The sequence below is a fragment of the Bos grunniens genome, chromosome 7 (assembly GCF_055505025.1).
Source record: "Bos grunniens cultivar Pamir isolate PY7600 chromosome 7, Bosgru_T2T1.0, whole genome shotgun sequence".
NCBI classification, from domain to species: Eukaryota; Metazoa; Chordata; class Mammalia; order Artiodactyla; family Bovidae; genus Bos; species Bos grunniens.
In genome coordinates, this window is record NC_141171.1 from 12,461,112 (window position 1) to 12,472,902 (window position 11,791).

The following is an 11,791-nucleotide window of genomic DNA, read 5'->3' on the forward strand; positions in this document are numbered from 1 at the left end:
GACCCCACAGACACCAGAAGTGAGGTGGTGAGCAACAGCACGAGGCGATAAGTACAGAATGGAGAAATAAAGCCAGAAAAAGGCATAGAAGTGGGGGGCTGCTTTAGGTTGGGAGGCGGCTAGAAGACCTCTTTGATAAAGGATCTGGGCAGGGACCTGAAGTGGATGAGGGAGGGAACCACACCGATACCTGTAGGAAGGACCGTCCTGGCAGAGGAAACAGCCTACACAAAGACCTTGAGGCAGGACGATGCTTGGCGTGGTTGCGGAGCATGGAGGAGGTTGGTGTGGCTGGAACAGAGTGACCAAACGGGAAAATAGAGATGAGGGCAGATGGTTCAGGGTCTCGTGGACTTGGGGAGATCACCCTGGGTGAGGTGAGAGCCTTGAAGGGCTCTGAGCGCCGGAGACGTGACTGATGCAGGTGTTCGGGGGCGCCCTCTGGTGGCTATGGGAGGGCTATGGGAGGTGGACCTGGGCAGAGGCGACTGCCCTCAGGTGTTCACGAGCGCCCTCTGGTGGGTGTGGGAGGACTTGCGCAGAGGCCACTACACTGGTCCAGGCGGTTCAGCTCCCTGCTGCCTCCAGATCCTCACTGTAGAATAGGATCTGTGCTTGACTTGACAAAAGACCCTTCTGAAAGAATTTTTCTCAAAATAAAGACACCTGTCTCTGGAGTCACACAAGGGAAGATGAATGAAAGCACGGAGTGCCTGGCAGATGTCTGTGCTTTGACCCACATCTGCTGAGGAGAAACTGCACAGGAGGTCCAAAGACAGTCCTAGGCTGGATCCGGAAAGTGGAGTGGGAGAAGGAAGGGCCATGAGAGCAGGTGGTGGGCGACAAGAGGTGGACAGGGAATGGAGGCAAAGGGGGTTCTTGGGGCTACCTGGGTGGGTCAGCTATTCAGCCAGCAGGCCCCCATGGATGGTGGTTCAAACACTGAAATACTACTAAACTGGCTGATAGCCAGCCCCTGCCCTTCCCCCAGATCTCCTGGACCTCCTCCCATAATCCAGCAACCACAGGGTTAATATTTGGCCCAGCAGAAAGCCCTCAGACCCTTTCTCTAGCTGTCATCAATGTCCCTGCTAAGTCACTTCAGTCGTGTCTGACTCTGTGCGACCCCATAGACGGCAGCCCACCAGGTTCCCCCGTCCCTGGGATTCTCCAGGCAGGAACACTGGAGTGGGTTGCCATTTCCTTCTCCAATGCATGAAAAGTGAAAGGGAAGTCGCTCAGTCATGTCCGACTTCGCGACCCCATGGACTGCAGCCCACCAGGCTCCTCCGTCCATGGGATTTGCCAGGCAAGAGTACTGGAGTCGGGTGCCATTGCCTTCTCCAATCAATGTCCCTAACTGCTGGTAAATGTTAGGACAGCACCCCTGTGCCTCATGTTGGGGGCTGTGAAACAAGAGTCGAAACAGGGTCCAGGCTGATGTATCAGTCAGGATGAATGAGAATGTGCCGCTGTAACAAAGAAGGTCTTGAACCAACAAAGATTCACTTCCCACTTGCATCATGTGGGAACGTCTTCCAGGGTCGGCAGGGTCTTCTGTTCGTTAGTCACTCAGGGACCAGGCCTGAGTGGGCAACCACGGTCCCCAATGTTACCAGTTGCTGTGACAGAGGGAATGAGAACTCAGGAGGGTTCTGCACTGGCCATTAAATGCCCAAAGTGGCACCTCACTCTGCTGACACCTCATTGGCAAGAACTCATCTCATGGCCCCAGCCAATCCCAGGGAAGGCAGGAAGGGCTACACTCGCATGTACTCAGGCAGAGAAGACAAGTAATCACCATGGCTGGGGTGAGGGGCCAGGGGTCAGCTAGTTCCAAGGTCAGCATTCATAGAAGGGGAAATTTGGTTGAGGGACAAACCTCCTCTATCAGAACTATTCCCTGAGGCGTACCCCAGGCTCCCTACAGCAGACATAGTTCTAATGCTGCCCATCAACTACTCTGATCTTCAGATAACTCACTGAGGCAGGTACTATTGCCATCATCCCCATTTCAAAGATGGGCAAACTGAGGCACAGCACAGTAGACTAACACCCATGTCACGCAGCTGGTAAGTGGGAACCAGGCCAGTCCCTCTGGATGCTGGAGTGTCTCCCACACAGTCTTTCAAAGGCCCCAGCCCTGCTGGGGACCAGGACCCCAGAGCCTGGATCAGAAGGAGCCTATGGCTTTGCAGCTTCCCCAGAGGCCAGCTGATGCCTCTCTGTTCCCACTCGCAGGTGGAGCTGACAAACAACAAATGGATGCTGAGTTGCGGAAGGAGATGATGGCCATCTGGCCCAATCTGTCCCAGAAGACGCTGGACCTGCTGGTCACCCCCCACAAGTGTAAGAGCCAGGCCCGGCCTGGGACAGAGAGGGGGGAGGGAAGAGGAGGCCTCGGGATGGCGGGGCTGGTGCATACCGGGCCTTCACCCACGGTGAGCTCATCCTGTGCCCCCAGCCACGGACCTGACAGTGGGGAAGATCTATGCGGCCATGATGATCATGGAGTATTACCGGCAGAGCAAGGCCAAGAAGCTTCAGGCCATGCGCGAGGAACAGGTATGGCTGCAGCCCTGACAGCCGCTCCTTCCTTTGTCCATCACTCTGTGGACACCCAGGCTGGGAGACAGTGTCTCTCTTGTCACCGTGAGGACCAACCAGAACAGTGGGGTGACGTCAGGCTCCAGGACAGGTCACTGAAGGAGGAGGGCAGTGCCAAGGAGACATAACGTGGAGTAACTCATTTGCTCCACCGACACTTACTGGGCAGGGACTACCCTGGTGGTCCAGTGGCTAGGGTTCCACGCTCCCAATGCAAGGGGCCCAGGTTCAATCCCTGCTCAGGAAACTGGATACCACGTACTGCAACTAAGACCCAGTGCAGTCAAATAATCCAATAAGCAGAACAAATAAACTTTTTTCTTTTATTAATTATTGGGCACCTATGGTGTGCCAGGCACCTTTCTCAGCTCTGGGTATGTGTCTGTGAGCAAAACAGACCAGAATCCCTGCAGAGCAGACCTTCCAGTTCGCAGAAGGCCACCAATGATAAATGATGAAATTATATCGCACTACAGAAAAAAGTAAGTGCCACGAGAAAAAGCAGGGGGGCGGGCAAGGGAACGTGATTTGAAAGGGGTAGTTTGGGAGGCATTGCTGAGGAAGTGACATCAGAGGAAAGACTTGAAGGAAGAGGAGAGAGAGCCAAGCAGATACCTAGGGGAAGAGTGTTTCAGGCAGAGGGAACAGCCAGTGCAAGGGCCCTGAGGCAGGACCATGAGTTTGAGAAATAGCAGGGAAGTCAGTATGGCAGAACAGAGTGAGCAAGAGGGGCAGGGGAAGGAGACGAGAGTGGGCAGGTGACAGGACGGATTATTCAGGATTTGTGGGCCTTTGACTTTTGCTCAGAGTGAAGTGGGAGCCACAAGGGTGCCTCAGGAGAGGTGGGAAGTGATCGCTTGCCGCTGCTCACTGGTGCTCTCTGGTGGCCATGGAGAGTAAGGGCTGGAGCTGGGAGCCTGGGAGGGGGCAGTGGTCCCGGCCAGACTGATGAAAACCAGGATGGGGGTCATGGAGCGGTGAGAAGTGATCTGGTTATGGATGGATTTGGAAGAGTCTAGAGGACTCGCTGATGGATCAGACTTGAATGTGTGTGTGTGTTTTAGGGTAGGGGTGGGTTTCAAGAATGGCTTCTAGGATTTCACCCCATGGGTGGGCTAAGCATACCCTCCATAGCCTCCTCACTGCAGTCTTGAAACCAAAGCCTCAGCCTGGGATACCCTCTTCCATCTGTCCCCTCTCCCCCCACCCCCTGGCCACCTTGTGTACACACGCTGCTCTCTGCTTCCCCAGAACCGGACACCTCTCATGTTCCAGCGCATGGAGCCCCCATCGCCAACACAGGAGGGGGGGCCTGGCCAGAACGCCCTCCCCTCCACCCAGCTGGACCCAGGAGGAGGCTTGTGAGTGTCCCTCTTGGCCAGAAGGCAGGGCAACAGGGGTGCGGGGTGCCAGGTGCAAAAGCCACCAGAGTGCCCACCATCACCCTGGCCTCTGTACCCCACACAGGATGGCTCACGAAAGTGGCATGAAAGAGAGCCCATCCTGGGTGACCCAGCGGGCCCAGGAGATGTTCCAGAAGACGGGCACATGGAGCCCAGAGCGGGGCCCCCCCACTGATATGCCTAATAGCCAACCCAACTCTCAGGTACCTCCATGGCCCCAGCGCCCCCTTGGCTCCCCGGCCCGGGCAGGACAAGAAGGAGGGGTCTGGGCCCCTCACCTGCAGCTCTGCACACACCCAGCCAACCCTCTACCCCGGGGTCCCCCAGCCAGGCGGCCCCGGGGCTCACCCAGCCTCGCCATCTGCCCCGCAGTCTGTGGAGATGCGAGAGATGGGCAGAGACGGCTACTCTGACAGTGAGCACTACTTCCCCGTTGAAGGCCAGGCCCGGGCCGCCTCCATGCCCCGCCTGCCTGCCGAGAACCAGGTGAGAGCTTTCACCCACCACCCTGGGGACTGGACTTGGCCTCTGGAGTCCCAGCTTCCCTATGCAGCCCAGGGACCCAGGGCCAGGGGGGACTTCTGCACCCTTGGCTGCAGCGGGCAGGGTCCACACCTCTGGAACCCTCAGAGGCCCCAATCCTCTTAGTTTCTCCCTGACAGAGGATTGAGAGGGGACGAGGTTCCTCTGGGGCAGGGCACCATGGCCACCGCCTCGGGGTTTGTCTCTGCTCCGTTTAGGGATGCTGAGGCCGGAGGATATGGAGGACACATATCGGGGATGTGGATGGGGGATGGGAGGGGATGTGTCAGGCCCCGGTGAGAGCTGCAATCAAGAATATCCATGCACGCACGCACACACGCATGCGCACAGAGGCGCATGCACACAGGGATGGGTGTGCTCATACATCGTACATGCTCTGGGGAACTTGGCAGGTCCCAGGACCTGGTAGCATGTCTGGGGTGGGGCCTGGGAGTCGTTTGTCTGGTCTCTGTGAGAGCCGCTGGGGAGGAGCAGGTGTGTGTGCCTGACGCGTGTCTGTGTGTGGCTGCTTTACCCAGCTGCGGGCTTGGTTGTCAGGGGGCAGGGTCCCACTGCCCCTGGCCCCCCAGGACAGAGGGGCCAGAAGCATGGCTGGGCTGTCCACCCAACCTGAGAGGCAGGGCGGCATGTCTGACTGTGGCAGGCTGCCCGTGTGCTATGCCGTGGCATCTGCGCAGGGTGGGGGTGGCAGGGGTTGGGCTGTGCTGTGCCTGGCTGGGCCAGGGTCGCCCAGGGGTGTGGCCTCTGGCTGCTGGGAATTTGGGTGGGAGGCACCCAGCCTGCATGTGACTGTCCAGTCCCATCCCGATGGGCCCCCCAAAGCCCAACCAGGACCGAGCTTCCAGGCCCCAGGAGAAGGGGGGCACAAGCCAGCTGACGGCCACCCCACCCCACCCCCGAAGCTTTGAGTGTCAGCGGAGCCAGGGCTGGGCGCATTGCATGAGGCAGAGTCCAGGGCCAGGCGCCTGCGGCCACGTCGCCCCATCTGTCGGTCTCGTGCCTTTGCCATCTGTGTGCTCCGTCCCCATGGGAGGAAGGCCAGCTGGGCCTGGGGTCACCCACACACCGGGGACGTTAACCTCTCTCCCCCTCCCCCTTCCCTCCCCACCTCAGGTTCTTCTCTCTCCCCGACCCTGGCATTCTCCTCCATCTCCCACACACCTCTCCCTCTCCCTCTCGGCTTTTATATTTATTTCCTTCTTTCTGTTTTTTCTGTGTGCACCATCCCGTGGGGCTGTGACAGAGGAGAAGGGGCCGGCCACGTGGGAATAACCTCAGTGTATGTACCGCGCCCGCCCGCGCCGCCCAGCTGGGCTCCGGCCCCCTCTTCCCGCCCACCCCCCCTCGTGGGAGTTCTGTCATCTCTCCGGGTCCTCGGACCCCACCCTTTCTTCGCAGACCGCACCCCTGCCCCCCACCCCGTGGAGCCCCATCCTCATGTGTTGTGTTCTCTGTGTGCCCCACGTGTGCCCTGGAGGGGTGACCCCGCCCTGACCCCCCACCTCCCACCCTCTCTTCAGAGGCCCCCAAGCCTGGCAGGCGGGCGTCCATCGTTCCAAGAAGCCTGACCTGTAGCCCTGCCTGGCTCACTCTTTCTTGGGGGCTCTTTCCCATGACACCACCTATGAACCTCTGGTCTCAGCCCCGAGTCCCTTAAGACTCCAGTCTCAGGCAGTGCCACTGGGCCAAGCCCTGGGCAAGTCTGCTCTGTCTTCTTTCTCTCCTCTCCCAGCCGCAGGGAACCCAGTTCCACCCAAGGGTGCAGCAAACACACAGGCCCCCAAGCTGCAGGCCAAGGATGAGGAGAGCAGGTCCCCCCGGGGGTCTCAAATGCCAGGCCAGTCCCTCAAAGGCTTCCCATAGAAGCTGGACTCAGGTGGGCAGGAAAGTCCGGTCCCAGTTGGCCAAGGAGGACTGTGTGTGCTGGGTGCCTGGCCCTGGGCCGATAGGCCTGGCAGCAAGGAGAGGCTGAGGCTCCTCACTCGCTTTGGAGAGCAGGCCGGGCTGCCCAGGGCTCCCAGGTTTGTACTCCAGATGGGAGAAGCTCTGCCCTTCAGCCAACCTGCCTGTCCCAGCAGGAGGTGGAGAGAATGGGGCCTCCTGGAGGAACCCAGGAGGAGCTGGGGAGGGGACAGAGGAGTCCTGGAGCCTGAGGCTCAGGGCTCCCCCAACCAGATCCCACCCCTGGATGGTCACACCTCATCACTGATGGCGGATGGGGCAGACCGGGACTGCTGCGTCCCGGCCACTGACCCCAGCCCACCAGCCTGTTCCCCCCCACCCCAGACCATCTCAGACACCAGCCCCATGAAGCGCTCGGCCTCCGTGCTGGGCCCCAAGGCCCGGCGCCTGGACGACTACTCCCTGGAGAGGGTGCCGCCCGAGGAGAACCAGCGGCACCACCAGAGGCGCAGAGACCGTGGCCACCGCACCTCCGAGCGCTCCTTGGGCCGCTACACGGACGTGGACACAGGTGGGTCGCCCTGCAAGGCCCAGGGACTGGAGGCTGTATAAGGGGACAGAGCAGGGGAGATGGGGGAGAAGGCAGAGCAGGGTAAACACTGAGTAAGGAAAGACAGAAGGGCCTGGATAGGACCCAGGGGGACCGAGATGCGCCAGCTGCTGCTCACACCCTGGTGACCAGCTCCCCCACACACACCCACCAAGCCACCCTGGGCCCAAGGGCAGGTGCCCGCAGGGCCCGCAGTCCCGCTTAGAAGCCGCCCACATGCACGTCCCATGCCGCCCTTTCCTCACAGCCATCTGTCTTGTCTGACCCCATGCGGCCCTAGGCTTGGGGACAGACTTGAGCATGACCACCCAGTCTGGGGACCTGCCATCAAAGGAAAGAGACCAGGAGCGGGGCCGGCCCAAGGACCGGAAGCATCGGCAACACCACCACCACCACCACCACCACCATCCCCCGCCCCCTGACAAGGAGCGCTACACCCAGGAGCGGCCTGAGCACGGCCGGCCCCGGGCCCGTGACCAGCGCTGGTCCCGCTCACCCAGTGAGGGCCGGGAGCACATGGCCCACCGTCAGGTGGGTGTGGCAGGAGGCACTGTGGACCCCTCCGGGAGAGGATGGGGGGCCACAGCCCACAGCCCCCTCTGGGCGGGGTTCCCCACTCCTGCCGTGATCTCTGACCTGCCCACCATGGGGCTCCCCAAGCCAGGGGGTTGGGCTCGGGCAGGGGTGGACACTGGCCCCTGCCACTCTGGCTCCCCACTCTGCACCCCAGCCCCCTGCCCGCCTGCCACCCCGCTCCCCGCCGCCCGCAGCTGCTTCCTCTTTGGTTGTGGATCACGTTTGAGTTTCGGGCCAGCAGTGGTCTTTACGACTCACGCCCACCCTGGCTACCTTCTGCCTTTTGCTTTCCTTTAACCCAGCTTCCGTTTTTTGTTTCAATTATGATTTCTGTCCTCTGGACGCCTGTGAGTAATTTTTGAAACTTCTGCTATTTTTAACCCCGAAACTTACAAAACTCCATTTCTCATTTCTCTTTTCACTTTGTTGTGTTGGTTTTCGACTTCCCCCGACCCTCCTTGTCTCACTCCCCCTCCTCCTTGTCCCCTCCTCCTCCTCCTCCCACCTGTGGCTGTTGCTTTTTTCCTTTTTTTCCATTTGAACGTCCTGTGTGTCCTCCCCGCCCACCCTCCTCCCCCGTCCTCTGAATTTTCCTTCGCTCCCCACCCTCCCGTCCTCTGTGTCTCCTCCCGTCTCCTTCTGGTTGATTTTGTTGTATCTTTTTTTTTGATTTCCTTTGTTTCAATTTTCGTGTAGGGCAGTAGTTCCGTAAGTGGAAGCCCAGCCCCCTCAACATCTGGTACCAGCACTCCGCGGCGGGGACGCCGCCAGCTCCCCCAGACCCCCTCCACTCCCCGGCCGCACGTGTCCTATTCCCCCGTGATCCGTAAGGCCGGCGGCTCGGGTCCCCAGCAGCAGCAGCAGCCCGCGGCGCGGCCGGGCCGAACGGCCCCCAGCGGCCCGCGGAGGTACCCGGGCCCCGTGGCCGAGCCCCTGGCCGGGGAGCGGCCTCCCACGGGAGGCCACGGAAGCAGCCGCTCGCCCGCGATGGAGCGGCGGATCCCGGGCCCGGCCCGGAGCGAGTCCCCCAGGGCGCCGTGTCGCCACGGCGGGGCGCGATGGCCGGCGTCCGGCGCGCACGCGGCCGAGGGCCCCCCGGGCCCCCGGCACCACCACGGTTACTACCGGGGCTCCGACTACGACGAGCCAGACGGCCCGGGCGGCGGCGGCGGGGAGGAGGAGGAGCCCCGGGCCGCCGCCTACGACGCGCCGCCCCCCGCGCGCCACGCGTGCTCGCCCAGGACTCCCCGGGCCGCGGGCCCGGCCTGCGCCTCGCCTTCCAGGCACGGCCGGCGACTCCCGAACGGCTACTACCCGGCCCACGGACTGGCCAGGCCCCGCGGGCCGGGCTCCCGGAAAGGCCTGCACGAAGCCTACAGCGAGACCGACGACGATGACTGGTGCTAAGCCCGGGCGAGGTGGCGCCCGCCCGGCCCCCCCACGCACCCCACGCACACGCCCCCCTCGGGGAGGAGCCGCACCGGCCGCGGGGCCACCTCGCTGCCACCTGCCCAGCACACGGGGGCGGGGAGGCCCGGGAGGGCCCAGGAGAGGACCAGCCGGACGACCCCGGACTCTGGAGGGAGTCCCCAGGGCCGGGACACACCAGGGTGTCCCGGAAAGACCCTCCTGGGCAGCGACGGCGCCCCCCACCCAGCCCCGATCCCCCACGACGACGGCGGGGGGCCCTCGGGGGCAGACAAACCACACAGCCAAGGGATTCGAATTAACTCAGCCATTTTTGGAGAACCTTGGGGAAAATGGAAATTTCAAAAAAAAAAAAACATTTTTAAAAGAAAAACGGGGAGAAAAAAAAATTGCTTCTATTGATGAGTTTTATCATCTCAATTGAAATCTTTCCTTTCCCTGGTGAACGCCTGCTGGTGGCCCGTGTGTGTGTGGCTAGAAGCCGGAAGCGAAGAGGAAACCCAGCGTCCCACACAGACCGCCACCAGACACACTCATACCCCACACACGTTCTCAGACACACACAGGAGTGCTTGCTGGTTATACCAAACCCTACTATTACTGCCTGCAGAAATCAATTTAAAAAAAAATAAACAATTTTAAAAAGGACAAAAAAATTAATGATTGAGAAAAGAAGCATTTTTTTCTGACATTTGGTCCTGCTTGAAATAACAAAAGAAAAAAGAAAAAAAACACCACCACTGATTTCCTTTGCTTCTTTTTTCCTTTTTCCTACCTTGTTTGAAAACTGTGGGCTTGGGACTGTGAATTATTGCATGACATTCAAAAAGAAAAAAAAAAATAAAAAAAAGTTGAATCAAAGGGCTTCTGTGTTGGAGTGGTCTTTATAGCTTCTGCAAAGTACTCCCCACGTCTCTTTGGGGGTACTTTGGTAGGAGGCACTTGGAAAGTGGTTAAGGATGAGAAAGCGGTAGCTCTCCAGCCAGGACTCTTTGCAAAAAAGTTAAAGCCAGAGACACTGGCTGGGTCTTTACCTGGTTGTCCTGGTTGGGGGACAGCAGGGCAATAGAGCCCCACCACCACCACCCCATGCCTCCACCCTCAGACCACCCCCCACCACCACCTCCCCAAGGCTCCACAGTTTGCTGGATAATATTCCTGCATGATCCGGCCAGTGAGGCCCCAAAGAGAATGTGTGAGGCCTCAAATATTAGCAAAATTCCTATTGGAAACACCCTGCAGGAGGTACCTGGAAGCCTAGCTCAGGACCCCCGAGTCCAGTGGGAGGTGAGCCCTACCCGAGGCCTCTGGCGCTCCCACCCCACTCACCGGCACCCAAGAAGCTGCTTCTGAAGGGCTCCATCTCAAGCTGTATTCCATTTCACAGACTTTCCTAAGATGCCCCTGAATTACCGCAGCCATCAGAGAGTCCTAGAACCTAGAGGTCAAGGTTCAGAGCAGCCTGTCGGTAGCAGAAGAGGGTCATGGCCAGTTCAAGGTGAGGGCAGCATATCAGAGGTGGGGTGGGGTTCTTAAGAAGGGACTGACAGCCTGCCCTCCCTCCACCCCCAGCCCCATCTGTCCATCTGCCCATCAGCCCGCAGTGCACCTGCCGGCATCCTCCCACTCCAGGCTTCTAGAAGCTGGCTGCATGATGAAGAGGGTAGAGCACCTTCCACCCCCAGGGTCTTACCTCCCTGCCTATTCTGTGAATGCTTCTGTGAATATAGTCAACAGCCAAAAACCATTGTTAATAACATCAGGAGGTCAGAGAGCTATGTTGATTTAGGTGAGCAAAAGGCCAGTTATACCTGTTGTTTAGGGGCTTCCCAGGTAATTCTGTAGTAAAGAATCCACCTGCCAAGGCAGGAGATGCAGGTTCAATCCCTGAGTCAGGAAGATCCCCTGGCGGTGGAAATGGCAACCCACACCAGTATTCTTGCCTAGAAAATCCCATAGACAGAGGAGTCTGGTGGGCTGTAGTCCACAGGGTCTCAAAAGAGTCGGAAATGACATAGTGACCCACACATCCCTTGTTTAGGCTGACATGAAAGGCCTTTGATCTGAAAATGCAACTCCTGGTTCTCCCAAGAAAGGGCTTCAGAGAATCATGGAGAGGTAGATGGTCTTCAAGGAACAACGGAGTACCATATGAAGGGGAATCAGAGGCCAAGAAGGGGGACACTAACCAAAGACATCTACCACACCCCAACTTTGGAGTCAGTCATTTGACCCTGAGGGGCTTAGCTCAGCCCCAGCCTTACTGACTGTGTGATCTAAGGAAAATGACTTTACCTCTCTGTACCTCTATTTTCCCATCTGCAAAAGGGAAACAGTAATAGAGCTGTTCATGAAGATTAAATGCATTATTCTACATCAGTCCAGCAAACTTTCTCTTAAAGGATCAAAGAGTAAGTATTTTCAGCTTTGTAGCCCAGATGGTCTCTCTATCTCTTTGACTCTGTCATTGCACCAGGAAAGCAGCCTTATGTAAAGGAGTGGGTGTGCCTATGTTCCAATAAAACTTTATTTATAAAAACAGGCAGCGGGCTGGGTTGGACCATTCTTCTACATCCATTTTTCAAACACTTTGGTCTCAGTACCTCTTTCCATTCTTTAAAAAATATACTTGAGGGAACTTCCCTGGTGGTCAAGTGGTTAAGATTCCAAGCTTCCAATGCAGGGGCCATAGAACTTATTCAGGGAATTAAGATCCCACATG

The 11,791-nt window shown here is 58.6% G+C and overlaps 1 protein-coding gene across 5 annotated transcripts in view; it reads left to right on the forward strand.

Annotated features, from left to right (window-relative positions):
• The window catches only part of CACNA1A (calcium voltage-gated channel subunit alpha1 A), a 347,269-nt gene extending 337,850 nt beyond the window's left edge, over positions 1-9,419 (forward strand). For 2 of the 5 annotated variants that reach the window (XM_086408911.1, XM_086408910.1), the window contains exons 40-48: positions 2,242-2,349; positions 2,465-2,565; positions 3,859-3,968; positions 4,075-4,213; positions 4,383-4,496; positions 5,797-5,832; positions 6,840-7,026; positions 7,346-7,596; positions 8,338-9,419. In XM_086408911.1, the coding sequence (XP_086265037.1) occupies positions 2,242-2,349; positions 2,465-2,565; positions 3,859-3,968; positions 4,075-4,213; positions 4,383-4,496; positions 5,797-5,832; positions 6,840-7,026; positions 7,346-7,596; positions 8,338-9,048 (1,757 nt within the window). In that variant the 3' untranslated portion in view covers positions 9,049-9,419. Of the gene's footprint in view, positions 1-2,241; positions 2,350-2,464; positions 2,566-3,858; positions 3,969-4,074; positions 4,214-4,382; positions 4,497-5,796; positions 5,833-6,839; positions 7,027-7,345; positions 7,597-8,337 lie in introns of those variants that run through there. The other 3 variants (XM_086408913.1, XM_086408912.1, XR_015166640.1) reach the window with 3 other exon arrangements.
• The last annotated feature ends 2,372 nt before the right edge of the window (positions 9,420-11,791 follow it).